We start from the raw sequence: 27,966 nt of genomic DNA, 5'->3' as shown, positions 1-27,966 counted from the left end.
TAAATCCAGAAAGTATGCACAGGCAGATTGATGCAGGAGGATTGATTTAAATAAAAAAAATTCTTTATATACAAGAATATATATACAATACAAGACCAATATAGAATAGAATAGAATAGAACAGAATTCTTTATTGGCCAAGTGTGATTGCACACACAAGGAATTTGTCTTTGGTGCATATGCTGTCACTTTACATAAAAGAAAAAGATACATTTGTCAAGAATCCTGAAGTGCAACACTTAATGATTGTCATAGGGGTCAAATAAGTAATGAGGAAACAATCAATATTAATAAAAATCTTAAGGATACAAACAAGTTACAGTCACACAGTCCTAAGTGGGAGGAAAAGGATGATAGGAATGATGAGAAAAAAACTAGTAGTAATAGTAGTGCAGACTTAGCAAATAGTTTGACAGTGTTGAGGGAATTATTTGTTTAGCAGAGTGATGGCGTTGGGGAAGAAACCGTTCTTGTGTTTAGTTGTCTTGGTGTGCAGTGCTCTGTAGCAATGTTTTTAGGGTGGGAGTTGAAACAGTTTGTGTCCAGGATGCGAGGAGTCAGTAAATATTTTCACAGCCCTCTTTTTGACTTGTGCAGTCTACAGGTCCTCAATGGAAGGCAGGTTGGCAGCAATTGTTTTTTCTGTAGTTCTGATTCTTCTCTGAAGTCTGTGTTGGTCTTGTTGGGTTGCAGCACCAAACCAGACAGTGATAGAGGTGCAGATGACAGACTCAATGATTCCTCTGTAGAACTGTATCAGCAGCTCCTCGGGCAGTTTGAACTTCCTGAGCTGGCGCAGAAAGAACATTCTTTGTTGTGCTTTTTTGATGATGCTTTTGATGTTAGGTGACCATGCAGATTCTTCGTCAAGCAGTTACAAGCAAACACATAGGCAGGAGAGAAAAGTTAGTTTCATTTCAGAGTTCAGAGTGGACTGAGCCATGCCCAGCCTTCTAGCTTCAGTTTTGATTCTCTGCATAGTGAGAGCTGACTTGGACTTTCTTTTGGGTGGGGAAAACCCAGAAGCTTTCAGATTCGTGTTTGCCTAGATGTGCCAATATGACATCACTAATAAAATGAAACTTTGAAGAAACTCAAGCCTCGGAATTTTCTTTCATTGGGGGTGGAACTGGATTATACCCAGCTCAGTTGAAGGATGCAGAGTTTGGAGAAGTTACTTTGAACACTTAGTTCCTGTTCCTGGCACAAGATATTGATAGTAGCACAACAGTTTTTTACAACATCCCACCACTCCTTCTATGATAGACAACTTTCTGGAGGTGTTGAGTATTCCAGTTTATTGAGGGCCCTCGTGAAGGTCTTGCTGGAATCTTCTCCAGGTCTTTTTGACTTCTACCGGAAGATACTGGGGTTGAATCTCACCTCCATTATGAAAAATAGGTATTCTACAAGATTATTGTGAGGATGAAAATTGGATGGAGGGGGCCTTAAATATATCCCAGCTTCAACTTACCTTTCTGATGGCACCTTCTTCATGGACCTTCATTTTCTTCTTTCTTGTATGCCTGAATAGGGTACAGAGGTCCTCAACACAGCCATTCTGACGGGCAAGCCAGTGTCCATCCCTGTGAAAGTGGTTGCTGTTGAGGAAGATGGATCAATCACAGACATCTCCAGCTCCACTGAATGCAAATCAGCTGATGCAGATGTCCTCAAGGTAAGGCTGCTTCTTGAAACTGGAAACATCCCAGGAATGGTTTAGTCTGATGATTATCAAAGGCTAAACTGTCTTAAAAATAAACAGTTTACTTAACCAGCTACTGAATGATATATGTCACTATCTCTAGAACCTTCGTAGAGAACACACCTTCTTTCCTGCTTTTAAATATAATTATCAAAGGGAGCAGGGAGTGCTACTGTGTTTCCCTGAAAATAAGACCCTGTCTTATATTTTTTTGAACCCTGAAATAAGTATTTGGCCTTATTGCCATGCACTCAAAAGCCAGATTGGGCTTATTATCAGGGGGAGTCTTATGTTGGGGGAAACAGGATATCGTTATCAATAAAGTTAGCAACATTACTGTTGATGATGTTCCCTAGTTGGGTAATAAACTGTCTACAAGAAAACAACCAAGCTCAGTGAGCACCAAGGACCTCACAGACAGGGAAGTGTTAGGGAAGGGTCAATATAAATTATATCTATCCATTCACCTCTCTCTCTCTTCTGCCTACATCTGTCTGTCTCTCCATCCATCCATCCACCACTCCTCCACAGTGGTGCCTCTGTACTCAACCTTAATTGGTTCCAGGAGGTATGATGAGTACCAAAAGTTATGCGTATCAAACAGATTTTTCCCCACAATGAATAATGTAGTGCGTCACAAGTTAGCCAACACCGACAAGTTTCTAGCTTGTATGTTCAGTACTAAACAAATGGTGCGAATCACGGAATTGAATTGAATTCATGAGTGCATGTGTGTATGTATCTATCCATCCACCAGTCTGTCTGTCCATTCGTCTATCCGTCCATCCAACCATCTATCCATCCATGCCTCATTCTTTTATGTGCATTTGTTGAAGCCAAGGATGTCTTGGTATTATAAGAGTCACCCATCCCCTTTCCCAACATCTAAATCACATCAGCTAACAAAGCTAATTCCATTGCTAATTCCAGCCAGGTCTAAATATAGTGTGCAAACATGCCAAGTTCTCATTTCTGATAACAGCAACTAATGGCTCTTTTCATTGACATAGAGAAGTGCATGCATTGACACTGGTACAGTGATAAAACTCATTATTTCCATCCAGGCTTTCTCTCCAGAGTTGATGCCTGTCACCACGGGGGACCGATCAATTAATTATATGATTATCTGATTCAAATTGACATAGTGAATGAAGAGGTCTTGAATTCAGAGGGAGCTGTCATTCCAACATCTTCCATTGCTTCACAATTCAGCTGCTGATCTTTTCTTTCTCCCAAAAACACTTTCCTTCACACTCACGCGATAGATATAAGTTCTAAATCTATCCCTTGATTTGTTTCTTGGCTTCCTGTATTTCTCTCTCCCCTTCCTTTCATCATATCATTATGGCAACGAAAGATGAGATACATTCTGCGGACCTCTTTGTGGTGTTAATTGAGTTTCTAACATTTTTTTTTAACCTGGCGTGTTCAGGTGTGACTGAACACCGAGTTTAAACATCTCGGGAAACGTTATTAAAGAAAAATTAGGTGCCCGATCATATTAATATCTTTGCAGAATGAGGGAGTGGCTACATTTCTAGACTTGTGAAACTTTTTGGTTTGCATGCATGGAGGTTTTTGAATAATACAGACGTGCTTTGTGGACATTAGAAACATACATATAAAACATACACAGGTTATCTTTGACTTACAGCTGCAACGGAATCCAGATTTTCCATCATATGTCCTAAATTGAGGCAACCATGTGATAGAATTTATGCCTTCCTTTTTCTTTCTTCTTTTACAGCCATTGTGAAGCAAATGTAGTGGTCTTTCAGCAAACACTGCAGTTATTAAGCTAACACGTTTATCTGCAATGATTGGGGTATATTTTTTGTTTTAGTTTTTTGCCATTCACAAATATCATAAATTGCAGAGAAAAGACACCACAAACTTCTATAATAGTGATAGCAATAGCATTTAGACTTGAATGCCACTTCATAGTGCTTTACAAGCCTCTCTAAGCGGTTTACAGAATCAGCATATTGTCCCCAACCATCTGGGTCCTCATTTTACCCACCTCAGAAGAAAGGAAGGCTGAGTCAACCTTGAGCTGGTGGTGAGATTTGAACTGCTGAACTACAGCTAGAGTTAGCTCAAGTAGTCTGCAGTGCTGTACTCTACCCACTGTGCCACCTCGACTCTTATAGGCTGATTATATTTTGCACCCTAATGGATTCACGTGACTTCCAGGGGAAGAGCAGCCATTGGAACATTGAATCCAGTTTGCAAGTACCTGTTGGGTCAGATCTATAATATCTCTGAACAATCTCTAAGTGGCCATAAGGGGAGGACTAGCTGTGTAATAGTGAAATACTTAGTAGTAAAAAGCCTGTTTAGCATTTAGCATTTAGACTTCTATATCGCTTCACAGTGCTTTACAGCCCTCTCTAAGTGGTTTATAGAGAATACGCATACAGTGTTCCCTCACTTTTCGCGGGGGATGCGTTCCGAGACCGCCCGCGAAAGTCGAATTTCCACGAAGTAGAGATGCGGAAGTAAATACACTATTTTTGGCTATGAACAGTATCACAAGCCATCCCTTAACACTTTAAACCCCTAAACTGCAATTTCTCATTCCATTAGCAACCATTTAGATTATTACTCACCATGTTTATTTATTAAAGTTTATTAAAAAAAATATTTATTAAAGGTGGACGAAAGTTTGGTGATGACGTGTGACGTCACCGGGCGGGAAGAACCATGTTATAGGGAAAAAACCCGCAAAGTATTTTTTAATTAATATTTTTGAAAAACCATGGTATAGCCATTTCGCGAAGTTTGAACCCGCGAAAATCGAGGGACCACTGTATTGCACACAACAACCTGGGTCCTCATTTTACCCACCTCAGAAGAATGGAAGGCTGAATCAACCTTGAGTCTGGTGAGATTCGATCTGCCAAACTGCTGGCAGTCAGTAATCAGCCGAAGTAGCTCTAACCACTGCACCACCGAAGCTCTATGTGCAGGGGTGGGCTACTGCCTGAACGGGGGGGAAATGCAGTGGGGTAGCGAAAATGGAGCTCCACCCCAGAGCACCCAATTTGGATTGAAAGATGTTGAAAGAAAATGCATAAGCCACGCCCACAGGGTGGTAGTAAAAATTTTGGTAGCCCTTCACTGTCTATATGGATATCTATGTTGATCCATATAGGAAAGGTAGCTGGGAAAGAAAGAAATTATCTGGGAATTTGAAAATCCAGGGCCTCATTTTCATAGACAACCGTTCAAATCCTGGCACTCATTTTATTTCTAGAGTGTTTGGCCTTTTCTTTCCTACCTCTTGTCAAGCAAGTTGTGGTTATAAGCACCATCAGGGAAGTTGCCTATAATTGCCTTCTTTATCCCATTAATTTTTGTCTCTGTTTGTTCTTTTCTAATTGCTGAAATGTGCCATCTCCTCTCGCCCATGACAAACGGCCTGGCACCCTTAACCTCTGATGCCTGCTTAGTTGATCTTGATGAAGTAGATTGGAAGACGATGCTCCAGGGGACGAGCAAGGAGGGTGTCCTTCAAACCTGCCCTTTCTGGGAAAGGAGACCAGCAGATTTGTCTCCCTGCCTGGAAATCCTGACGCCAGCTCTCCTTGACGTCTGGAAAGAAGCAGCCCATGTATTGGCTTGCCTTGTGTTCTTCTCTATTAACTATTGGGCTCCTTGCAAGAATATGTTTGCTTCTATGGTATGAGGAGGAGGGGGAAGGAAGGAAATGGAGAAAAGAAAGAAAGGAATGAAAGGAAAGAAGGAAGGAGGGAAGGAAGGACAGAAGGGAAGGAAGAAAGGAAGGAAAGAAGAAAAGAAAGAAGAAAAGAGGGAAGCAAGAAGGAAAAGAAAGAAGGAAGGAAAGATAGGAAAGGAAAGAAGAAAGGAAAGGAAAGAATGAAGGAAGGAAAGGAAAGGAAAGAAGGAAAAGAGGAAGGAAGGAAGGAAGACAGAGAAAGAAAAAAGAAAGAAAGACAGGGAGAGAGGTCTAGAAGGAAGGAATGAAAGAAGAATAGGAAGGAAGGAGAAATGAAGAAAGAAAGAAAGAAAGAAAGAAGGGAAAGAAAAAAGAAAGGAAGGAAGGAAGAAAGAAAGAAAAGGATGAATGAAGGAAAGAAATGAAGGAAGGAAGGAATAAAAAAGAAAAAGAAAGAAAGGTGGAGGGAGGGAGGGAGGGAGAGAGGGGAAGAAGGAAGGCAGGAAAGATGCAGGGAATGAAAGAACAATGGAAAGGAAGGAATGAGAAATGAAAGAAAGAAGAAAGGAAGGAAGAAAGAAAGAAAGAACAAAAGAAGGTAGGAAGGAAGGAAGGAATTTTCTACTAACCTTTTTGAGACCCTCCATGGCATAATCATAACTCTGCCCTAAGCCCAAGCCCCCAATCCTTCACTCCTCCCACCTAAGCCCATTGTATGCCTTCGATTGACCCAGCCCTCCAAATATTAGCCTAATCTCTTGCCAGAAGTTGCAGCTGGAGTTATTTGTTCTGCTCTTCCAAGGAGCTGCAATCAACCGTGAGATTCCCTCCGCTCTGCATACGTAGCTCTAATCAGATTCTCCTCGATTTTGCTCCAGGAAAAGTGTTTGTGGCTTAATTTATGACACCTGCTTTGGGGTGATACCGCTGGTGGAAGCACTCCCTGGGGGCACATCAGTGACACTGACGACAGCAAGCGATCAGTCTGACAAGAAGATGTCATTCTGAAGCAGCGGAAGCTAATTTATGTGACATAACAGCTCTCGCCTTTGACAGATCCCCAATTCCTTTCTTTCCCTCTCCTGATGCAGAAGTTGTGGGGAATGTGTCATAACAATTACGGCTCCTGTTCCTGCCGCTATTGCTATTTGCTTCTGACTAAATTATGCAGCAGGAGGTCCAAACAAGTGCCAGGCCCACCTCCAAGATTGCAAAGAGGTGCAAATATTGTTGGAAGGATCTAACTGGAGAGGGCTACTGGGAATAAAGGTTTATCTTTCCAAGTTTTTAGGCTTGTGCTGCAGCCCATCATCAGGGGACTTCTGACCAGCAACGGGCAGCCAAAATTTTTACTGCCACACTGTGAGTGTGGCTTATTTTGTGGGTGTGGCTTGCTGGCCATGTGACTAGGTGGGAATGGCTTGAATGATCATCATCGTTCAAGTGAACTGTTAAGTCCTTGACTTACAACCTCACCAGTGTCGCTCGCTGGGGTGACAATTTGCTTCGTGTTTCCTACCTTCTACTACCTGGGTCGCCCCCCACCTCAGGCTGGGTAGCTAGGCGAACAGGTGCCAATCAGCTGTTGAGAAAAGATGGGGGAGGAAAAGGACCCCCGCAACTCCTGCTGGTGCTGGTCTCCCTGCCACTTTCCGAGGAGGAGGACAGGAGGAGAGGATTTAAAAATTTCTGAAAGCCGGGGGAGAGTCATAAGGTTATTATTGCTGCAAGATGCTTTTTCATCTCAGTTGTGGGTGGAGTGAGTGCTTCATAAGGGGAAAAAGAGGAGGGGAAAAAAAGAGAGCTGAGCTGAGACTGATAGTCCAGGAAGTGACTGCCACTAGTCAGCTGGAGCTGCGCACGCAGCTTCATTTCCGCCGGTGGAACTGCGTTCCACCCCCATCCTGCCTGCTGCCCACCCCTGCTTCTGACTCTCCAGAATATGTGTACTGGGTTGTTTTACACATTGTATTTATATGAAGCCTGGTTGTGTGTAGCTTTCAGTTGTTAACTAGGGTGTTGATGGCTGACTGCTAAGTCATTGATTGTTGTTTCTTTATGATGATGATGTTCAAAGAGGACTTTGACATCTAACAGGTTGTGGGCTGTTCGCAATGTATCCACAGGTGGCTGGTAAGGCCTCTACGGGCACAAAATGTTATGCCACATGTTGGGCAGACACGTGTGGGCACCATTGTTGCAGCATTTGCAGCTCTGGCCTAGTGGAGTGCTGACTTATCTTCTGCTATGTATGTTCTTCTGGCCTCCAGTGTCTGGCAGCCTTAGTAGATCTGTGTGCACCATGTCAATCGATCATGTGCCAGGGTTTCCCAGGAGGTGGTGTCAATATCCAGGGACTCAAAGGAGGCTTTCAATGTGTCTTTGTATTGCTTCCATTGTCCCCCGTGCAATCACATTCTTTTAGACAGCTCATCATAGAGGAGCTGTTTAGGGAAGCGATGGTCTGGCATCCTTTCAACATGGCTTGCTCAGCGCGTCTGGGCTTTCATCAGCAGGGTGTGAACTGATGGCAGGCCTGCTCTGGAGAGGACGTCAGTGTCAGGCACCTTACCCTGCCACGGGATCCTCAGAATTCTACGAGGCAGATCAGGTGGAAGTGGTTCAATTGTCTAGCATATCTCTTGCATACAGTCAAAGTGTTTCCTTGTGCTTTTGCACCCTCAGCTCCTAAGTACCTGATAATAGAGGTGAGAAATCAGCACTCTGATTTGACTGTTAAAGGGGCCCATTTCCCAGGCTTCAATCATTTCTCTGGCTATTTTTGTCCCTGTCCGGCCAACAATTGTAGTAGCTGTGAAACTAGATGCATGTCCTTGTTCTTTGCAGTGTGGGGCTACCGATGAGTTTGGCCCTCCTCATTTAATTGCTCACTTGTAAACATTGTGCCAATCTGGAGTTTAAAAGAAGGGGAAAAGCATCCTTAGGTCTTGTGATGTGTGAGTGGATAAATAGCCAGATAGCTGTTTCTCTCCCTGCTGAGCAAGAGAGAAAGCAAACAATTAAATGTCTGGATGTTTGGGATTGTAAGATATCCCAGTTTGTACTTGGCTCCTAATTTCTTGCTTTTGAATGCTTCAGGTGGTAATGCAGAATTCAAGAAGCTTAGTGAATTAGTTTACTTTACTTTATTGTTATTGCACCGCATACAACGAAATGAAGTGCCATCTTCAATGTACATTATACATAAAATAAAAAGACACATCCTTCACATTCTATACAATTGAATTGGAAACCCCTGATATGGCATTAATGTTGCACTATGTACAGTAGAATTCAATATAGTTACTGCTCTGGAGTAGAAGCTGTTTTTTCAGCCTATTTGTCCTTGTTTTTATCATCCTGTACTGTTTGCCAGATGGTAATAGTTAAAAAAAAGGGGGGTGCCCAGGATGAGATGGAACTTTAAGAGCGTTTTGAGTTTTTTTAAAGCAGTGGGAGCTATCAAGGTCTTCCAAAGAAGGGAGTATGATTCTTTGGGCAATGACGTTGACCCTCTGGAGCTCTGTTCTATCTGCCATTGTTCAATTGACAAACCATACCCGGATGCAGTAAGTTAGAATACTCTCTATGGTGCAATAGTAGAAAATAACCAGCAGTTTTTCATTCAGTGATTGTTTCCTGAGAAGTCTCAGGTAGTATAATCCCATCTGGGTGAACTTCTTGGGTGAGAAGCATAGTTCCCTCTAAGCTGAGCAGTGAGCAATCGCTCACTTAAAAATCATCATCAACTTAGAGTTTTCCAAACCTGCCCAGAAGCCGAGAGGGAAATTTTATTATTATTTCTGTGCCGCCCAGTCCCGAAGGGACTGCCGCTCAGACACTATACTTTTCCGCCCACCTCCAAAAAAAATTAGAGAGAACACTGGTGAGAAGTGAAACATTTTCAAGGAAAACCCCCCAAAAAGTCCACTTTCCTTTTAGAAAAACATCTTTGGGACAACCATGACCTGGATGATTGAGACTCTCCGTAGACACTTGTCACTTCATTTTGTATTTGATTTGAGTGTCTTACCTTTTTTTAAAAAAACCCCAAAACCCTCAGGTACTATTTTCTAGTTTGTTTTATTGTATACTGCCTGGAGAGCTTCAGCTCCTGAACAGATGTAACATTTTAGATCAGGTTTAGAATTAGAACAACAAATTTGAAAGGGACCTTGGAGGTCTTCTAGTCCAACCCCTGCTCAGGTAGGTAACCCCTATCTGACTTCAGACAAATGGTTATCCAGCATCTTCTTTAAAACTTCCTGTGTTGGAGCATTTACAACTTCTGGAGGCAAGCTGTCCCTCTGATCAATTGTTCTAACTGTCAGGACATTTCTCCTTAGTTCTAGGTTGTTTCTCTCCTTGATCAGTTTCCACCCATTGCTTCTTGTCCTGCCTTCAGGTGCTTTGGAGAATAGCTTGACTCCCTCTTCTTTGTGGCAACCCCTAGATAGCAGAACAGGTCTTTTCTTCAGACTAGACATACCCAGTTCCAGCAATCGTTCTTTATATGTTTTAGCCTCCAGATTCCCCAATGCTCCATGGGAAGCAGTTGAAGTTGCCCACTTCTGACCCTCACGATTCTTCTAAGTTGATACAGCTTTACTAGCACCATCTTGCTAATCCTGTATACCCCCCGTGGTATTGCTGAGCGCAGGTCGGTAGGAAAAGTGGAGAAACCAGGCATTAAAAATAACCACCAACCAACCCTTAGCGATGCAACATTTGTACTAGTTCCACCTAATGAAATGCTGATTCCCCCAGAGCTGGTCTGGGATTTGCAATTAAAAATTGATGGGAAATAAAGCTGTACCATCTGATGGGGATTCGCTGGGTAAACAATGCTTAATCCCGTCTGGGACCCTGGCTCTTAATGAAGAGCCATGCAGATGTTTGCTTAAGCCAACGCTTGTCAGTAAGGCTTAATCTGTAAAAAGTGGAAGGATCAAACTGCTTAGTCTGAAGTGAGCAACAATCTTAATGAAAGGGGAGGTAAATGCCCTTGATCCCCCCTTTACCTCCCAGTAGCAAGTTGGTCTTTGCAGTTCATTTTGAACAGGTATCCAAATAGCTGGATAGGTTTCAGACCACCTCTGTTTCCTTCCGAAATGTAAGTCAGGTGTCAATTCTGAAGCTGGTCTGTCCGAAGCCATCTTTGAGCTTCAGTGCTGCCACACTAGAACTGAGGGATAAGGAGTGGGAATTAGACCTAGCAGGAGCTGTGTAGTCAAAATAAAATACTTTTTGGGGGGGAACCACATAGGGCCAGAGGAAAGAGGGGTGATGTCATCAGACCAGAGGATGCTGGCTTGATTGAGCCATGGGACTGATTGTGATGGTGGGGTGGGGGGAGAGGACTTTCATGGTCACACAAAAACTTTCCCAAAGACAAATACATTATATGTCTAATCACAATTGTTCCATTTTGTTCCATTCCGTTCTGTTCCGTTCCATCCCATCCCATCCCTCTATTCTATTCTATTCTATTCTATTCTATTCTGTTTTGTTCTGTTTTGTTCTATTCTATTCTATTCCATTCCATTCCACTCCACTCCATTCCATCAAAACCGAGGGACCTTTCAGAGTCAGTTTTCACCAGATATTTTCCAATATGATATTTCCAACAAAGCTATTCTTTGAGGAATCAATCTGCCTTACAGTTTTTGCTTGTAATGGATCTACAACTCAGAAACATGACAGGAGGATTGGCTACTTTGGGATGGTCGGTGGCCTGGTCTTGAGCGAGGATCAGGGTGTGTTAGTGACATGGATGGACATGAGCAAAGACTGGGCATGTCTTGTCTAATGAAGAGAAGGATTAAGGGTAACATGATAGCAGCTTTCCAATATTTGAGGTGTCATCACAGGGAAGAGGAGGTCAATTTATTATCCAAAGCACTGGAGCGCACACAGTGGTGGACCTGACCTTAAATGGTGGGGAACGCATTTCTGGCAGCAGCAATGTAGCGCATAGCCTAACTCTGGTGGTGCCTCCCAGGACCTACACCTGCTCTGCCCCAAGCACTGCCTTCCCCCGCCACAAGCCCTTCCTTCCCCCTCCATGAGCGCTGCCTTCCCCTGCTGCGAGCCTCTTGCTCGCCTCTCATGCCGGCTCCTCCCCACCGCCCACACTCACACCGGCTCCCCCCAAACCGCCCGCACTGCTGCTGTTTGCCTCCATTCACCATTTGCTCACCTCTTGTGCCAGCTCACCCACACTGCCCGCGCTGCTGCCATTCGCCTCGAGAGCAAGAGGCAAGTAGGGCAAATGGAGGTGAATGGCAGCAAGCGGACAGTGGGGGGGGGGGGGGCAAATGGTGGCAGTCAGCGGTGAGCGGGCACTTACCTTTTTGACCATTTCTGGGTTCTTTTCACTTCTGTGCATGCACAGAAGCTGAATTTCTCCACTTGTGTGCACGCGTGCACTTGCATGCAGGGGGGTGGGGGGCAGGAGGGGCACTCCTGGCCCATTCCGGTAGAGCCGGGAATGGTAGCCCACCCCTGAGCACAGGACACAATGCTTGGAAGACCATCAAAGAGAGATCCAACATAGAAATTTCCTGATAGTTAGTAAAATGGCTTGTCTCCAGAAGTTGTGGGTGCTCCATCACTGGACTTTTTAAAGAAGAGGTTGGACAGCAATTTTTCTGGAATGATATAGGGGGTTCACTGAGGGTTGGACTAGAAGATCTATAACAGTGATGGAGAACATTTTTTGGTTCATGTGCCAAAAGTGTGTGTGTGTATTAGCATGTATGCACATGCCCACACCCATTTCCTCCTGCCCACGCACGCACACACACCTGTGTTGCCCCTGCACATGCACACAACCCCCCCCCCCCCCATCCTCACACACATGCAGAGGAGTCACTGAAGCCCGGGACAGTGAAATAATGGCCAAAAAAATGCCCTGAGTCTTTTGGGATAGAAGTTGAATAAAATAAAATAAACGGGCAAAAGTGGAAGTTCAGAAAAACAGACTTCTGGTTTGCCCGTTGTGCTGCTTTTTGTACTCCAGAGCCTTCAGGGAAGCTTCCTGAAGCCCCGGAGTGCAAAAAACAACACAATGGGCAAACTGGAAGTCTGTTTTTCTGAACTTCCAGTTTGCCTGTTGGGCTGGTTTTGTGCACTCTGGGGCGTGAAATGGTCTTCCCCAAGGCTGAAAATCAACTGACCAGCGCTCACATGTTCACTGGAGCTGACGTAGGGAAATGCCTCACATGTCCACCGATATGGCTCCATGTGCCACTTTTGGCACATATTCCATAGGCTTGCTATCACAGACCTATAAGGTCTTTGCAACTCTTATTCAGTAAAGTAAGGGAAGGTTCTTGACTTTGAGACATCCTTATTGCCCTCTAATTGATCCTGACCAGCTCAATGTTGGTAAAATGAGGACCCAGATTGTTGGGGACAATATGCATAGGGAGGGATGCAAAGCATTGTATATGTTGTTTGCTTTTTTAAAATATGATAGGATTTTATGTGCTTTTTAATATTAGATTTGTTTTCACTGGAATATTGTTTTTATTATTGTTGTGAGCCGCCCCGAGTCTTCGGAGAGGGGCGGCATACAAAACTAATAAATTGAATTGAATTGTGAAGCAGTATATAAGTCTAAGTGCTATTGCTATTGCTAATCAGACAAAAACATACTAATATGTCTGTCTCATTGTATTTCTTCCCCCTTCCAAGTAGAGACAATCTAAATTTCCAATGAGATAAAACAAAAGAAATCTAAGCTGAGAATTTTTCCAATATCTTCTCTCTCTGTGAAAAGGGAGAGATGGAGGACAGAGAAAATAATTCTTTTTTTCATCAGCCCAGCATGAATTGAAAATGCAAGATAATCAGACTGATTCATTTTCCAATAAATGCAGTCCAGGCTGACAAACCCGATGCAAATTCAATTTTTGCCTAAAAGAAAAGTCTAATAAGCAAGATCAGTTCAGAGTCAATCCCTGCTAATAGAATTCAAACACGTGCACCCTCCATGCCTAGAGGAATATATGAATGGAGCAATGATTCTCAGATTCTTGGCAGTTGGGTTTTACATCCCTACCCCCTTTCTCATATTAAAAGGGAGGGATTATTCTATTTAAGAATTATCAAAATATGTCTCTCCTTTCTCTGCTAGCACATGCATTTTTCTCTAAATAAGCTGGAAATATTAAGTGGATAGCAAATTAATTGTAGGAGAGAAGAAATAGTTGCGGTGGAGGTGGTGTGGAGTTAAATATGTCATTAGCTTAGAATTGTTTGATGGTTAGCTGAGGAATTCTGGGAGTTGAAGTCCACAACTCTTAAAGTTGCCAAGTTTGAAGACCTCTGATCTAACTCATTATTTGAAGGTCACCAAACTGAGGTGGGTTCCTCCTTGATGGGCTGGGTCACTAGAATTGGCAGTGACTCAGGCCTGCCATGCCCTTGAACTGGCTCTCTCGGCGGCACCGTACGATCCGCCATCTTGTGTTTTGCTTCTGCATACACACAGAAGCTGGTTTTTGCTTCTGCGCATGCTCAGAAGTTGGTTTTTTAAACACTGCACATGGTGTGCACCTGTGCGGCCCATCAAGGAGCGAATCGGCAGTGAGGTAAGCCAGAACCCACCCCTGTCACCCCAGGTAAATCATGTGGCAACATTGGCGGCTACCCCCATGCTTGATCTAACTATGATCTGAACCTGGTGATTTTCCAGATGGTTTGGACTGTTACTCCAACCTTTCTTTAGTTGTACTGGTGGGGGATGATAGGATTTAGCCCCAAAATGGAGAGTTGCTTGCTCTTACCTTATTTTTTGGAATATAAGAAGCACCTTAGTTTTTGGGGAGGAAAATAAAGGAAAGATAATCTGCCTACCAGGTACAGTATTCATTTGGCTAGTCCTTAGTTTGGTCAGCTTCAGCACATTAGTTTGCTGGTTTTGAGCACGTTTGCTTGATTTTTATCCCCTGGTTGGGGATAGCAAAACAGTTTCTAAAACATGTCACTTCTCCCTCTCTTCAGAGAGAGAAACAATGAGAAAAGCAAGCGAAGGGAAGATTGCTTCACCCCTTAGCACCTTGTTAGGGCTTTTTTAGGTGGAAGATTGCTTGCAAGCAAAGCAGGGAAGATCGCTTCACTGGCATTAGGGCTGGAAAAAAGGCTTCAGAAGCCCAGAAGCCCAGATGATTGTTGGAGGGAGCAGCTGTGAAAAAAACAGGAAAAGGGAAGATCGCTTAGCTAGCAAAGCACGGAATATCGCTTCATCCATTAGCATCTCACTAGGGCTGGAAAAAAGATTGCTTCATTTGATAGCACCTTATTAGGGGTGAAAAAAGGCTCCTAAAGCCCAGAAGTCCAGATGATTGTCGGAGGGAGCAGCTGTGAAAAAAGCAGGCAAAGGGAAGGTTGCTTTGCTAGCAAAGCACAGAAGATAGCTTCACTCGATAGCACCTCATTAGGGCTGAATAAAAGCTTAGTAAAAGCTACATTTGGAGTATAAGACACACTCAAATTTTCAGCCAATTTTTTTGGGGGGGAGTGTATCTTATATGCTGAAAAATACAGTATATTGAAGGAAATGCATTATTCTTACTATTTTTCATCCAATAAGGAAACTAATTCCTGTTTTACCCCCCTGCAGTGTGGCTTTTTCTTTAGAGAGGAAACCTCTCCCTCCCCTCGAGGTAATGAATGTATTCATTATTCACTTCAGAGTCTGCTTCTGTCCTTCCTTTACAGGTCTCAGACAACTGCGACGCCATCTTTGTGAACGGGAAGGAAATGAAAAGCAAAGCGGATGCCATTGTGAACTTCACCTACCAGCATTTTACCACTCGGCTAGAAATCACCGTGTGGGTCCCACGGCTCCCATTACAAATTGAGATCTCCGATACTGAACTGAGCCAGATCAAAGGGTGGAGAATTCCCGTCACCTCCAACAAAAGGTATTGGAACCACATCTTGTGCATTTTTTTCCCTTTTTGGAATCAACCAATACTCCTGGTGCAATATCCCACCAACTTACATCACCAACCAGTTGCCTTTGAGAAGTTTCTGAGTTCCGCCTGTTAAAGATAGTCCTCTCTTTTGCCTGTTAATCCTCAACCTCTTTGCAGATGGAAGTGTTATCAGTTGAAGTAAGGAATTGGGCAACCCAGTGGTGAATATTTCACACAGTGAAAAAATAGCTTAATTTAATTGGAAGATGAAAAGAAAAAGAGAGATGGGTTCTTGTTTTAATCTCCTACTTAAGTTCCTACCAAATCATTAGCCGATCTGAATTCAGATCTGGGCTTTGAATAGTTTAATAACTTCTTGCATTAAATGATTAGGATCCAACACAAACATTCATATTCAAGACATTCAAGAGCCTCAGGGTCAAATGGTTAGAGTGCAGTACTGCAAGCTACTTCTGCTGATCACCGCCTGCCAGCAGTTTGGCAGATCGAATCTCAGTAGGCTCAATGTTCCATCAGCCTTCCATCCTTCCAAGGTAAGATTGTTGGGGGCAATATGCTTACTCTCTGTAAACTGAGCCAACAGGCTGTAAAGCACTGTGAAGCAGTATACAGGTCTAAATGCTATTGCTATTGCTATATTGACTTAAAGTCAATGGCAACTGAAGGAACCATTTATTCACTAAATTGTTTGAATCAACTAAAGTTAAATATAGTTGACATAGCTGGGTGAACGAACCTCTAATCAAACCTGGTTTAAAGAAGTGGGCTTGATGTGCTATGGATTGTCTTCTTCCAATAAATGTTAAGGAATTCTTTTGCTAATCTTCAAGAGTCTAAATCTGGCAAGATACAAATTAGATATCTTGTTGGTTTCTGATTATTCTTGATCTTTTTTCCCCCCTTGAATATATTTTCTACCCTTGAATTCCTTACCCTGGACAAATATTGTCAGCAGAAGCATGCAAACGACCCACTTATAGAAATTGTAAATGTAATTTCATCAAGAACATTTATTTTGGATGCTTCTGTGCATCAAGGAAACAGCCCACCCAAAGGATTTCATAACAAAGGTCTCTCTCTCCCTTCAAAGAAATTGTTGAAAAGATTGCCTTTTTTTTTTAATGGTAGTATTTCGCAACTCATGGAATTGCATTTTAAGCTGTAACAATATTGGGTATTTGTGCATGCAAAAATTGTAAAATAAATTGAAAGTTGCAAAAAAAAGTTAATATCCTGTTTTAGACCAGGACTGTATAATACACCTGGAAATAATTTTGAAATACGAACACTTGATTTGGATGCTGAATATCTCGCTACACTTCAGACATATTTCCTAATTTTGTTCATCCTTGCCAAATGAGATCCTTCCCCCATCTCTAATGTAATCTCTTCTGACTACAGTCTATTCCTCCAATTGGGAGACTTCACACCTATCTGTCCATCCTTTCAAAATTAGAACTTGGGTCCATATGAGTGCAAAAGTTATTTTGACTTCCGCTTCCTCCCCACTACAAAGACAGATCAACAAAATGGGCGCCTGCCTTCCATGCAACTCATTGAATGCCGTTGCGCGTTGGCTGGCAAAAAATTAATGGAGAAAAATATATCCTTCGGCGGATGGAAAAGCTTCATCACGTCAGATTGCCCGTCTGTTGCATTGTTTCCAATTTGCATCTGCAGATGTTGACCAGACCATTTGTGGCGAGATAGCCAAGGCAGGAATCAACTCAGCCTGGCCCATGCAATTCGGCTGCCGAGTGTTCTAACTTTCAACATGATTGCCACGTTTTCAAAATTTAGCCCCAAGAGGCATTCTGGTTTGCATCGATTGAGCCAGCTGAAAACTTGCTATGCTGTTTGCAAGCTGGTAAACTGTCCCCACCAACAGTTCTTTCGATTAATGCTGAGCCACGGGGCACAGTCTTTTTGCCAAGTTTGGGTTTTGTTGTTGTCGTTCAGGCAAAAAGCAGAGATGGGAAAGAGCTGTGTAGAAATCACGGTTAATTGTGGTCTGCCAGCTTGCTCTCTCTCTCTCTCACTTTCTCTTTCACTCTCTTTTTAAGAGTCTCCTGCAGAAGTTTGGTTTTTTCCCAGTTCCAAATTATTCAAATAATGGTTTCTAGAGACTGAGCAGCACCAGCCCAGAAGTTAAACTCCTGGGCCTCCAGATAGGGCAGCTTCAATAGAAATATAAAATTACCTTGTTTCGATGTTTCAGAATGCACATCAAGAAAGTAGAAAAACTATCTTCCAACTTCTAAAATAATGCCAGATTATAAATATAAATACAAATACAAATAATAATAATTATTATTTATTAGATTTGTATTCCGCCCCTCTCTGCATACTCATATACAAATACAAATAATATAAAATATGTAAAATATATAAAATATATAAAATACATTAAAAATATAAATATAAATATAAATATAAATATAAATATAAATATAAATATAAATATAAATATAAATATAAATATAAATATAAATATAAATATAAATATAAATATAAATATAAATATAAATATAAATATAAATATAAATATAAATATAAATATAAATATAAATATAAATATAAATATAAATATAAATATAAATATAAATATAAATACAGTATTCGTAGATCTTCACGGGTACAGGTGAAGATCTACGAAGATCCTTCCCTCTCCTCTCCTCTCCTATCTCCTTCCCTCCCATCCTCTCCACTTCTCTCCTCTCCTCTTCTTTCATCTCCTGCCTTCTCCCCTCCCCACTCTCCTCTCTTCTCTCCTGTCTCCTCTCCTGTCCCCTCCCTTCTTGGCATATTTGGGTTTCTTCCCATTTAAGTTTCAGAGATTCCTGGCAAAGTTTTGACGAGATCCCACTCGTCATCTTCAGGTTGGTGCTTTCGGCTTTGTGCTAGGGCGAACAAAAAACAAAAAAATAATTATAAAAGCCATTGAAATAGAGAAACCCCACAATATGAATAAAGGTGACAGTTCCTCCTGCCTACCAGACATCTGAAAATTAGCCCTTATCAACAAACGTATTCCAGCCACAAAAACTGACACCAGACTCAGAACAAACCGCAGCAATGTCTCCAACTGCTGCACCCCTCTCCGACACACACGCAAAGCAAACTGACACACACTATAAACACATGAACAGACCACAAAGTCACAGCCAAACCAAAACCTGGGATGTTAAACCACAGACATACATTACAAACCAGCTGACTAGTCTGCAGGCTCCAACTGCCACAACTACTCAGGATATCACCCCTAATCTGCAAACATCAACTAATCTACATACATCAATTGCATTAATTACTCAAGGTTTTACCCCACCAACTAACCAGAAAGTTTCAACACAGCTTGCAGCAGCTGAGCCAGCACTGCACACCCACCCACCCATATTTATAGAGGGAAGGCAGCTCTGATCACGCTTTGTTCATCCTAGCACAAAAACAAATGCACCAGCCTGAAGATGATGAGTGAGACCTCAACAAAATATTGCCAGGAATCTCTGAAACTTACATGAGAAGAAACCCGAATATGCCAAGACCTTCATATATGTATTTACATACATATATACATACATACATACATACATACATACATACATACATACATACATACATATTCCTATGGGAGAGGTCAATCTTTTCCAAGATGTGGCTTTATTCCCAAATCGACCCTGCTTTCTTAGTTTTTCTTTTCTTCTGCATGCACATAGTGGGAACAGGCTCCAGCTGTTCCTTTGGCTCACTGCTGTCTAGCTCCATCTCTGCCTCTGACAGAGAGTCCTTGTGTGAACCTTTCCCAGACTCCAGCCCTGGCCCATGTTCCTCCTCCTCAACCTCCTCCCTGTCTGACTCTGCTGCCAGTTCCGCTGGCTACTGGTGGACCACAACACACACCAAGAGAGCCAACGTGAAGTCTAGAGCTACCCTTCTGTGCCTCTGTGTCTCTTCCAAGTTTCTTCAACTGTAGGTCTGTGTGATCCAGCCACAGGCAAGTGTATCATCTCCAATTTTCCCTTGGAGCAAAGTTGCTTTCCATGAAACAGGGAAATGTGTTAATCTGCAGTGAGAAAAATCAAGATCAGGGTTCCTTATTTTCCAAGAAATTATGGAAAGCTACCACCCAGCCCAAGATGATTCCTCATATCATAGCAGTCCCTTAAAAGAGGAGCAGTAATGAGTTGCTAGCCGGTAGACACCACTCTGTGTACCGGTAGCGAAAATGGAGCTGCGTGTGGAGCTCCTGGTAACCGGCGGGTGGGCATGCATGTGCAAGAAGCGAAATCTCATGAGAGGTCTCATGCACAAGTGAGATTTGGGCAATTTTTGTTGATTTTTTGCTTCCGTGCATGCACAGAAGCAAGAAAATCACCTAAATCTCGTGCGGCCGCATGGCTTCCTATGACATTTCGCTTCCTGCACATGTGCCAAATCTCACTTGCATGCATGCGCACCGGACGCACCTGCCAATTACTCAGGAGCCACGTGCACATTGCACTGGTAGTGGTGGTAAGTGGGAACCCCGCCTAGAGAGGAGGGATCTGAAGGAGAGTGGGAACGTGGAATCCAGAGACCAAGGCGCTCTCCACAAGAATAGTATTCCAGATGGAAATTTGGTTGTTGGTTAGGTATCTGTTTAGGATTAATGTACTATGGCGCATGTCGATTAGAAAAACCAACTTCTGAACTGGAGTGCTCCTGATCACATCAAATTAAAGGAATAAATTTAGATTAAAGTCAAGTCAGAGTTGGGGGTGAGGCAGGCGAAGACTGATGGCCTGAGTAAGAACATTTATTTTGATTCATTACATGGCTAGAAAATAATTATTCCCTTGTTAAAATTCCTGTATCACCTTTGCAGGCCGAGAGCCCAGAAGACAGAAGGAACTTTTCGCTCTTGATAACGCCTGGTGATAAGAGCCAATTTTACGCTCTTTAAATTTGGATAAACCTGCCTCTTTTTTTTTAATCAATGCAAGCCTCCCCGCCCGGTCATTGGTTAAAGAGTTCAACCTTTGGACATACAGTACAGATAGTCCTTGACTTACAACCATTTGTTTAAGCGACCATTCAAAATTACAATGGCACTGGGAAAGAAAACAAAAAGAATGATTTCCAACTTCACAATATCCTCACAGTGTTGATCCTTGGAGCATCCTCGCTAAATTGGGGTGGTTGGCAACTGGTTTGTATTTATGAAGGTTGCACTGTCTTGTTCTGACCCATCCTTCCCAAGTAAGGGGAAGACTCATGAGTAAAAGACCTCCCCCCCCCTTTTACAACAAGACAGTAATAGTCTTTTATTCACAGGGATAAACAATAAAATAAAATAAAATGGTTGGTTTTTGGTTCCCAAAAAACCCTGGTTTAGCCAAGGAATCTGAATTGTTTGTTGTATATTAGAAACCAGCAGTTGTCTATGACAATTGGCCCCTCTCAAACCCCTCCTATTTATTTCCCAGCCAGGGAGCAGCTGGCTAGCATCTACATCTGCTTTTCATTGAGAGCCAGCTTATTGATTTTCTTTTGTCTCCTCTCCTCTTCTCCTCTTTTCTCTTCTCCTCTCCTCTCCTCTCTTTTATCCTCTTCTGTCTCCTTTCCTCTCCTCTCCTATCTCCTTCCCTCCCATCCTCTCCCCTTCTCTCTTGTCCTCTTCTTTCATCTCCTGTCTTCTCCCCTCCCCACTCTCCTCTCGTCTCTCCTGTCTCCTCTCCCTTCCCTTCCCTTCTCCTCCCCTCCCCTCCTCTCCTATTATTATTATTATTATTATTATTATTAGTAGTAGTAGTAGTAGTAGTATTATTAGTATTATTAGTATTATTAGTATTATCAGTATTATTAGTATTATTATTAATTAGATTTGCATGCCGCCCCTCTCTGCAGACTCAGGGCAGAGTCCTGTCCCCTCTCTTCTCCTCTTCTGTCTCCTCTCCTCCCCTCCTCTCCTTTCCTCTCTTTCCTCTCCTGTCTCCTCCCCTCCCCTCCCTTCTTCTCTTCTGTCTCCTCTGCTCTCCCCTCTCCTCTCCTGTCCCTTCTCCTCCCCTCCCCTTCTCTCCTCTCCGTTCCTGTCTCCTCCTCTCCCCTCCCCTCCTCTCCTCTCCTGTCTCCTCCCCTCCCTTCTTCTCTTCTGTCTCCTCTGCTCTCCCCTCTCCTCTCCTGTCCCTTCTCCTCCCCTCCCCTTCTCTCCTCTCCGTTCCTGTCTCCTCCTCTCCCCTCCTCTCCTCTCCTCTCTTCTCCTCTCCTGTCTCCTCTCCTCCCCTTCTCTCCTCTCCTCTCCCCTCCTCTCTTCTCTTCTGTCTTCTCCCCTCTCCTCTCCTGTCCCCTCCCCTCTTCTCTTCTGTCTCCTCCCCTTCTCTTCTCTCCTCTCTCCTCCCCTCTCCTGTCCCCTCCCCTCCTCTCCTTTCCTATCTTCTCCTCTCCTGTCTCCTTCCCTCTCCTGTCACCTCTCCTGTCCCCTCTCTTCCCCTCCTCTGCTTTCCTCTCTTCTCCTCTCCTGTCTCCTCCCCTCCCTTCTTCTCTTCTGTCTCCTCTGCTCTCCCCTCTCCTCTCCTGTCCCTTCTCCTCCCCTCCCCTTCTCTCCTCTCCATTCCTGTCTCCTCCTCTCCCCTCCTCTCCTCTCTTCTCCTCTCCTGTCTCCTCTCCTCCCCTTCTCTCCTCTCCTCTCCCCTCCTCTCTTCTCTTCTGTCTTCTCCCCTCTCCTCTCCTGTCCCCTCCCCTCTTCTCTTCTGTCTCCTCCCCTTCTCTTCTCTCCTCTCTCCTCCCCTCTCCTGTCCCCTCCCCTCCTCTCCTTTCCTATCTTCTCCTCTCCTGTCTCCTTCCCTCTCCTGTCACCTCTCCTGTCCCCTCTCTTCCCCTCCTCTGCTTTCCTCTCTTCTCCTCTCCTGTCTCCTCCCCTCCTCTGCTTTCCTCTCTTCTCCTCTCCTCTCCCGTCTCCTGTCCTCTCCCCCCTCCTCCCCTCCTATCTCCTCCTCCTCTCCCCCCGCCTCCCTTCCTCTCATCTCTGTGCATATGGGCATATGGGATGCACCCCATCTGTTCCTTCCTTCTTTCAGCTCAAGCCCTGGAGACACTTGCCTCTCCACTTTGCCTCTGTCTCTGATGCTGGTTCCCTATCAGAGACTTCCAAAGGCTTTGAAGCCGGCCCAGGCCCTCCCTCCCTCCATGGCCTCCTCGACTGATTCTGTAGCTAGCTCTGTCAGCAAGACGGGCCACAACATGCCCTTGGTTCATGTGATCACCATTTGAATCCTTCCAAGACAGCTTCCGACAAGCAAAGAATAGAATATAATTCTTTATTGGCCAAGTGTAATATTGTAATAATAAGATTACAATATTTAGTGATAGTTAAAGGATACAAACTAATCAATCAATCAATCAATCAATCAATCAATCAATCAATCAATCAAATAATACTAGAAAACTAAATAAAACTATATGAATTGTAAAAATACAAACAACAAGATTATAGTCATAAGTGGGAAGAGATAGATACTAGGAAGGATGAGAAGAAGAATAGTAATACAGTCTTAGTAAATTATTTGACAGTGCTGTGGGAATTAGTTGTTTAGCAGAGTGATGGCATTTGGGGAAAAACTGTCCTTGTGTCTAATTGTTCTGGTGCTGTGCCCTATAGCAGTAATGGCAAACCTTTTTTCCTCGAGTGCTGAAAGAATGTGGACATGCAATATTGCGCATGTGCGATTGCCCACACCCACAATTCAATGCCTGGGGAGGGCAAAAACAGCTTTCCTACCTCCCAGAGGCCCCCAGAAGTCCAGAAACAGCCTGTTTCCAAACTTCTGGTGTGTCCAGTCAGCTCATGTTTTGCCCTTTCCAGGCTCCAAAGGCTTCCCTAGAGGCTCTCTGTAAGCCAAAAACGCCCTCCTAGAACCTCTGTGCAAGCCGAAAATCAGCTGACTGGCGCATACATACACATTGGAGCTGAACTAGGGCAACAGCTCATGTGCCAGCAGATATGGCTCTGCGTGGCACCTGTGGCACCCATGCCAGAGGTTCGCCATCACTTCCCTATAGCATCGTTTTGAGGATAGAAGTTGAAACAGTTTATGCTCAGGATGCAAGGGATCTGTAGATATTTTCACTGCCCTCTTTTTGACTCATGCAGTATAAAGTCAGTGGGAGTAATTGGATTTGCTTAACAACCTCATGGTTCACTTAACTGCTCGACAACTGTGGACAAAAACAATCATCAGACCAGGCTATGATTCATTTAACAACTGCTTTGCTTAATAATAGAAGTGTTAGTCTCAATTGGGGTCGTAAGCCAAGGACTATCTCTCAAGTGGTGAGGGGGAGGGGGGATCAGGCCATCCTTCAACATCACACCTTTCTCATGATGTGCGAGTCTTCCCCGGGTGGCGCAGTGGTTAGAGTGCAGCACTGCAGGCTACTTCAGCTAACTGCTAGCTGTAGTTCAGCAAATCTCACCACTCGTTCAAGGCTGAGTGAGCCTTCCATCCTTTGAGGTGGGTAAAATGAGGACTTAGATTGTCGGGAGCAAAAGGCTGACTCTGTAAACTGCTTAGAGAGGGCTGTAAAAGTACTGTGACATTGCAGACAAGTCTAAATGCTATTGCTATTGTTCCTTCCTTCCTTCCTTCCTTCCTCCCTCCCTCCCTCCCTCCCCCCTCCCTCCCTCCCTCTTTTCCATCCATCCATCCATCCACCCATCCACCAACTCATCCATCCATCCATGGTACACAGTGGTTAGAATGAGATATTGCAGGATAACTCTGCCAACTGCCAGCAGTTTAATTCTCACTGTCTCAAGGTCTTACACCCTTCCAATGTGGGTAAAATTAAGACCCAGATTGTCAGGGGCAATAGTCTGATTCTGTAAACCACTTCAAGAGGGCAGTAAAAGCACTATGAAGCGGTATATAAGTCTACATGCTATCGCTATTGCCTTGGCAGGCCCACCCGTGACAGCGACGAGGAAGAGGATGACGAGAAGAAGGGCAGAGGTTGCACCCTCCAGTACCAGCATGCAATGGTGCGTGTCCTGACCCAGTTCGTGGCCGAATCATCTGACCTTGGCGGACAGCTGACCTACCTGCTTAGCTCCGAATGGCAGTTTGATATCACAGACCTGGTGGCTGATTTTATGAAAGTGGAAGAGTCCAAAGTAGCCAAGCTACAGGGCGGGCGCGTTTTGATCGGTCGAGAGCAAGGGATTACGACTGTTCAGGTATAATGCAAAACCCAACCTTGCAGTGGTTCTCAATCTTTCTAACCCCTTAATACAGCTCCTCATGTTGTGGTGACCCCCAACCATAAGTCCAGCACCAATTCTCTCAACAGAGCGTGAAGCTGATTGGCAGTAAGGCCAGAGGGACACTCCCACTGTCAATGCCTGGTTGGTCAGATTATAAAAATATGTTTCAAGGCGCCAGAATAGAAGCTTTAGTTCCTAATACCAGGGGAAGTTTGTCTTTTCCCATGGTCTTAGGCAACCATGCGAAACAGTCGTTCAACACCCAAAGAGGTTCCGACCGCCAGGTTGAGAACCACTAAAGACTTAGTGGGTGGAGTTTGGGGTTACCAGATTGAGAGCTTTCTTTCTTTCTTTCTTTCTTTCTTTCTTTCTTTCTTTCTTTCTTTCTTTCTTTCTTTCTTTCCTTCCTTCCTTCTTTCTCTCTCTCTCTCTCAAACAATTATAGGATGGTAATTTGTACAAATAAAACATTAGATAAATAATGATAAAAAGTAATGATAGAAGACAATAGGACAGGGACGGTAGGCACAATGGTGCGCTTATGCACACCCCTTACAGACCTCTTAGAAAGGGGGAGAGGTCAATTATAGATAGTCTAAGGTTAAAGGTTTTGGGGTTAGGAGTAGAAACCACAGAGTCAGGAAGTACATTCCAGGCATTGATTACTCTATTGCTGAAATTGATTGATTGATTGATTGATTGGATTTCTGTGCTGCCCCTCTCCGAGGACTCAGGGCAACTCACAACAATCGTATTTTTTGCAATCTAGTTTGAAGCGGTTGACATTTAATTTAAATCTATTTCGTGCTCATGTGTTGTTGCGGTAAAAAGTGAGGTAGTCGCTAACAGGTAGGACATTTTGGTATATGATTTTATGAACTATAGTTAAGTCAGAACGGAGACGATGGAGTTGTAAGTTGTCTAATTGAAGAATTTCAAGTCTGGCGGAGTAAGGTATTTTATTGTGAGAAGAGGAGTGAAGGACTCTTCCTGTGATATATTTCTGGACTCTCTCAATTGATTTGATGTCAGATATGCAAGGGGCACTGATCTCTGGGGTGGCAGAGGGTCGGGATATTCCAGTGTTGCTGGGGAGAGGCAGATATGGCGGGGGCCACGGAGTTAGCTGTTCCAGGGGAACGAGGGATCGTTGCTTAATAACGATCCCTTGTTCTGGCTCCGTGAGCCCAATCTTGGGTACTGGTGATGAGTGTAACTCTGGCCATGGGCTCAGGTTGCTGCTGCTCAATGCCACGTCGGTGGTAAATAAAGCTCTCCTCATCCTGGATCTGATCCTGGATGAGGAGGCCGGCCTGGCATGTATTACTGAAACCTGGCTGGGCCCAGAGGGAGGTGTTCCTCTCTCTGAAATTTGCCCAGCCGGGTTTCAGATATGGCATCAACCTCGACCCCAGGGAAGGGGGGGAGGAGTGGCTATTATAGCCAGGGAGAGCCTTTGCCTACGTGGACTCATTGCTCCGGAAATTGCAGGTTGTGAGTCTCTCTTGATGAAGTTGGACTTAGGGGTTCAGGTGGGCTTATTTCTCACGTACCTGCCTCCCAGCTGCGTGTCAAAAGCCCTGCCTGTGCTACTCGAGGAGGTAGCCGGGTTGGCGGTGGAGTTCCCCGGACTTATTGTCCTGAGGGACTTCAACCTGCCGTCACTTGGCGAAACCTCAGGGTTGACACAGGAGTTCATGGCCACCATGACAGCCATGGACCTGACTCAAGTAGTACAGGGTCCGACTCACGAGGGAGGGCATGCACCTGACATGGTATTTCTTTCCGAGCAATTGAGTAATGGTCTGAGACTAAGGGGCTTAGAAGCATTGCCTTTGTCATGGTCAGACCATTTTCTACTACGGCTTGACTTCCTGGCTCCAATCCTTTCCCGCAGGGAGGCGGAACCAATTAAGATGTTTCGCCCCAGACGCCTGATGGACCCAGAGGGCTTTCAGACGGCGCTTGGGGTTATTCCAGAGGCACTCGTCCACAGTTCGGTGGAGTCTCTTGCGGAGGCCTGGAACAAGGCTGCAGCGGAGGCTCTTGACCGGATTGCGCCTTTGCGACCTCTCCGCGGCGCTAGACCCCGTAGAGCTCCATGGTTCAACGAGGAGCTCCGGGAGTTGAAATGCCAAAAGAGATGTCTAGAGAAGCGATGGAGGAAGAGTAGGTCTGAATCTGATCGAACACTTGTAAGAGCTTTTATTAAGACTTACAAAGTGGCGCTCAAGGCGGCAAGATGCGCGTATCATGCCGCCTTGATTGCATCAGCGGAATCCCGCCCGGCCGCTCTGTTTAGGGTGACCCGCTCTCTCCTTAACCAGGGGGGAGTTGGGGAGCCCTTGCAGAGCAGTGCCGAGGAATTTAACACGTTTTTCGCTGATAAAATCGCTCAAATCCGGGCCGATCTCGACTCCAATTGGAAAACAGAGTCGACTGACAATGAGTCAGTCGAGGTGACTGGGGCACGTACTTGACCACCTGTCTGGGAAGAGTTTGATCTGGTGACACCTGATGAAGTGGACAAGGTCATTGGAGCTGTGAGTTCCGCCACCTGTTTACTGGATCTGTGTCCCTCCTGGTTGGTCTCGGCCGGCAGGGAGGTGACACGGAGCTGGGTCCAGGAGATTACCAACGCTTCCTTGGGGAGGGGAGTTTTTCCAACACTCTATAAAGAGGCGCCCCCTCCTCAAGAAGCCTTCCCTGGATCCAGCCGTACTTAATAACTATCGTCCAGTCTCCAACCTTCCCTTTATAGGGAAGGTTGTTGAGAAGGTGGTGGCACTCCAGCTTCAACGGTCCTTGGAAGAAGCCGATTATCTAGGTCCCCAGCAGTCGGGTTTCAGACCCGGTTACAGCACGGAAACTGCTTTGGTCGCGTTGATGGATGATCTCTGGTGGGCCCGGGACAGGGGTTTATCCTCTGTCCTGGTGCTCCTTGACCTCTCAGTGGCTTTCGAAACCATCGACCATGGTATCCTTCTGCACCGGCTGGAGGGGTTGGGGGCGGGAGGCACTGTTCTTCAGTGGTTCTCCTCCTACCTCTCCGGTCGGTCGCAGTCGGTGTTAGTGGGGGGGTCAGAGGTCGACTCTGAGGTCTCTCCCTTGTGGGGTGCCTCAGGGGTCGGTCCTCTCCCCCCTGCTATTTAATATCTACATGAAACCGCTGGGTGAGATCATCCAAGGGCATGGGGTGAGGTATCATCAGTACGCTGATGATACCCAGCTTTACATCTCCACCCCATGTCCAGTCAACGAAGCAGTGGAAGTGATGTGCTGGTGTCTGGAGGCTGTTGGGGCCTGGATGGGTGTCAACAGACTCAAACTCAACCCGGATAAGACGGAGTGGCTGTAGGTTTTGCCCCCCAAGGACAATCCCATCTGTCCGTCCATT

The 27,966-nt window shown here is 44.6% G+C and overlaps 1 protein-coding gene across 1 annotated transcript in view; it reads left to right on the top strand.

The window, feature by feature from the left end:
- The first annotated feature begins 1,539 nt into the window (after positions 1 to 1,539).
- The window catches only part of LOC139172862 (transmembrane protein 132B-like), a 33,624-nt gene continuing 7,197 nt past the window's right edge, over positions 1,540 to 27,966 (top strand). Inside the window, exons 1-3 of the mRNA XM_070762111.1 lie at positions 1,540 to 1,678; positions 15,111 to 15,316; positions 24,269 to 24,542. Of these exons, the coding sequence (XP_070618212.1) occupies positions 15,153 to 15,316; positions 24,269 to 24,542 (438 nt within the window). The 5' untranslated portion in view covers positions 1,540 to 1,678; positions 15,111 to 15,152. The remainder of the gene's footprint in view (positions 1,679 to 15,110; positions 15,317 to 24,268; positions 24,543 to 27,966) is intronic.

Source organism: Erythrolamprus reginae, chromosome 10 (genome assembly GCF_031021105.1).
Source record: "Erythrolamprus reginae isolate rEryReg1 chromosome 10, rEryReg1.hap1, whole genome shotgun sequence".
Lineage (NCBI taxonomy): Eukaryota > Metazoa > Chordata > Lepidosauria > Squamata > Dipsadidae > Erythrolamprus > Erythrolamprus reginae.
Note: the sequence above shows the minus strand (reverse complement) of the source record. Positions and strands in the feature narration are given on the sequence as shown.